This window comes from Ichthyophthirius multifiliis (assembly GCF_000220395.1).
Source record: "Ichthyophthirius multifiliis unplaced genomic scaffold scaff_1120509250315, whole genome shotgun sequence".
NCBI lineage: Eukaryota > Ciliophora > Oligohymenophorea > Hymenostomatida > Ichthyophthirius > Ichthyophthirius multifiliis.
In genome coordinates this window covers 6,370-9,726 of record NW_004086863.1, presented here as the reverse complement: position 1 = coordinate 9,726, position 3,357 = coordinate 6,370, and the positions used below count along the sequence as shown (strand labels likewise).

The 3,357-nt window shown below is 16.7% G+C and overlaps 1 protein-coding gene across 1 annotated transcript, besides 6 other annotated features; it reads left to right on the top strand. All coding sequences in view use genetic code 6, as the record gives it.

Annotated features, from left to right (window-relative positions):
* Positions 1 to 35: 35 nt before the first annotated feature.
* Positions 36 to 75: a microsatellite.
* Positions 76 to 342: 267 nt separating this feature from the next.
* Positions 343 to 438: a microsatellite.
* Positions 349 to 429: a microsatellite.
* Positions 439 to 939: 501 nt separating the features above from the next.
* Positions 940 to 1,120: a microsatellite.
* Positions 971 to 1,120: a microsatellite.
* Positions 1,121 to 1,156: 36 nt separating this feature from the next.
* On the top strand, positions 1,157 to 1,733 carry IMG5_065120 (protein kinase domain protein; the record flags this gene model as incomplete). Its single annotated transcript, XM_004036912.1, has 2 exons — positions 1,157 to 1,428; positions 1,490 to 1,733. Coding segments are annotated over 2 exons (516 nt in total), but the record flags the coding sequence as incomplete, so codon positions are not given.
* Positions 1,734 to 2,241: 508 nt separating this feature from the next.
* Positions 2,242 to 2,281: a microsatellite.
* Positions 2,282 to 3,357: the final 1,076 nt, after the last annotated feature.

Below are 3,357 nucleotides of genomic sequence, written 5' to 3'. Positions count from 1 at the left end.
AATATTTCGTCATAATAATTATTGTTTTTTATTTTATTATATTTAATCTTCAAATTATATCTATTCTTCATAATTGATGTCTTTTTAAGACCTTTTATATATAATATATTTCTGTTCTTTGTTAATTATATTTATTTATATATATTAAGTTTATATATCTTCTTTCCATTTTTTTTTTTATATTGTTATATTTCTTCATTTTAAATTTATGTTAATGATGGTAAAGTTTTTTAATATTATCTATTAGATAGCTGTATCTTATTATCTTATAAAAATAATACACGTTTTTAAATTATACTTTTAGAACGATAATATGACATTATTATTTATATTATAAAATTAATAATAATATTTATATATATATATATATATATATAATATTATCTATATATATACAATTTTAAATATATATAAATATATTTATATATAATTATATTTTTACATAAATGTTTTATCTATATAAATATTAATTTTTATTACTAAATATTATATTTTTTTTATTATATTTAAATATTTAATATTAAATTAATAGTATATAATTTTAATTTTTTTTTAACAAACTATTAAAAAAAATGAATAGAAAATATTTATATATAATAAACAAAGAAAAGTAAAAAACAAATATAATAAAATATATTTAATTTTATTAGTATATATTATTTCTAAAATTATTTTATATATAAAGTTATTAACATGTAAAAGAAAGCGTTAAATAAATATATTTGAATAAAAATTTTGAAAATGATATTAAAAAATATTATGATGATAATTCGAATACTTCTTCAAATAATAATTCCAAAAAAAATATAAAAAACTATTAATTTATAACATCAAAAAAATCTAACTTAGGACATGGTGCATATAGTCACGTGAAACTTGCAATAGATAATTATTCTGGTAAAAAAGTTGCAATTAAATGTGTAAAAAAAAAATAGTTAATATATTTTATATTAATTTTATAATAAAATTTTATATATTATATAAATTTATTTATTTATTTATATATATTCAAATAAATAAATATATTAAATATAATTATATATATATAAATATATATATATATATATATTTATATATTATTTTAACTATATTTATATTATTATATATTTATATATATATACTTTTTTATAATATATATAATAGATTTCTAAAGAAGGTGGGGGTTAAATTATGTTCTATTGAAAATTTAAAAAGAGAAATTAAACTATAAAAAAAAATGATTCATTAAAATATTTGTAAACTTTTTAGTTTTTTCGAGGATAAACAAAATGTATATTTAGTTCTCGAGTATTGTGAGAAAGGCAATTTATTTTAAATATTAAAAAAGTCTTAATTTTTTTTAGAAAAAACTGCTTTTGCTTTTTTTTTTAAACATGTTTGGCTATTGATCATTTACATAAAAATGATATAATACATAGAGATTTAAAAGTTTAAAATAAATATTCATATTTTTTATAATTTAAGATATATATTATTAAAAAAAAAAAAGCCAGAAAATTTATTATTAAATTCTTAAAATATATTAAAAGTTTGTGATTTTGGTTTAAGCGCAGAAAGAGCAGATGAAAGAATTACATTTTGTGGTACTTTAGATTATATGGCTCCTGAAATAAAGGCAAGAGTTCCCCATGATCATCGTGTAGATATATGGTCTTTGGGAATACTTTTATATGAATTAACTCATGGTTAAACTCCTGTTTATGATAATTATATTTATCAGAAATAAAATTTGAATAATAATAATTAACTATTAATTTTAATTAAAATATATCTTTGGAACTGAAAGATTTATTAATTAATATTCTCTAAATTAACCCTTTAAAAAGAATTACTTTATAAAATATATTCGAACATCCTTGGATGATTAAAAATTATGAAATTTAAGGGCTTAATTATCTATAAGTATTGGAATAATAATAAAATTAATTAAGTTTATAATAATAAAGTCTATTAAATACTTCTAAAAATTCATAAAATAATAAACAATTAAGGTCTTTTTCTTGTGAGTAAAAAAACTATAAAAAAACAATTAAAGAAAATCAATAATTCCAAATATCTCATAAAGTTGACGAAGAAGTAGAAAATTTAAAAAGCTCAGTTTTAAGTAATAGGTATTTGAATTTAAAAAGATAAAATGATATCAATAAATTTAGAGAGGAAACATTTTTTGATAGAATATTAATAGCTTTTGGATGTATTAATAGAGATAAAAAGAAAAAATGGTGATTTTTATATATATATAAATAATAATAAATATACAAAATAAGAAAAATACTACAAATTTATTTTCAATTATTATATTTTTATAATACTTTATCTATATTATTTTAAGGAAAATAATGTAAAAAACAACCAACTATATCAAAATATAATTGCTGTTATTAATTGTTATTTTCTTCGATTTATTCGGTTTATTTTTAAATAATGATAGGCATCTCATATTATTTTGTATTATTAATAAAATTGTTTTTTTAAATAAGAGATTAGGAAGAAATTTCAATTTATTACAAAGACATATTTTACATTAATTCAGAAGTTTATTAAATAACTTTGAAATCTTCACTTTTTCTGCTCTATTTTTATTTCCCTTATAATTATTATTATTAAAAATATTAGTTTTTTAAAATAATTTAGCTATTAATACAATCTTCTTCTTTTTATAAACTACTTCCTTTATATAGACCAATATTATTATTTACATTAGAAGATTTTAAAATATCTAAATCATCATCAAAATCATCTTAAGAGTATTTATCAGAATTTCCTTAGTTATCCATATTATTAAAATCATTAAAGCTTTGATATGAATCATCCATAATACAGCTTATTGCAAATTGTACTTGATCTAAATTAGCTCTTGCATTTATATTAATTCGAGTATTCCGGTCACATTTTTTTCTTTCTTAGTAATTATCTGAAAACCAAGTGCTTCTTAAATATTTTAAATTCGGTTAATAGGTTACTTTTGGACATTAAGTAGATAAATGAGTATGTTAAGTACATATATAACATTTAATATCAATTTAATTGAATAATAATTTCAAATTTATAGTATCTCTAATCATACAGAATTTATGGTATTCCTATTAATATTGTTTCAGATAAGATAAAAAATGCTCTCTGTTTACTTTCAATAGCTTCACTTGGGAAGTCGTTATTATTTTACATAATGACTCTTTTCCTGTAAAAAAGCTTAATTCTCCAAATGATTCTCCTTTTTTTAACGCTATTAGGGTTTTATCTTAGGTTTTGACCTTTATTTTTTTGTATTTTTGTTTGTTTGTTTTTTTTTTTTTATACTTCCACTTATCCTTCTAAAATAAAATAAAAATCATAATATTAGATAGTTGTATCTAT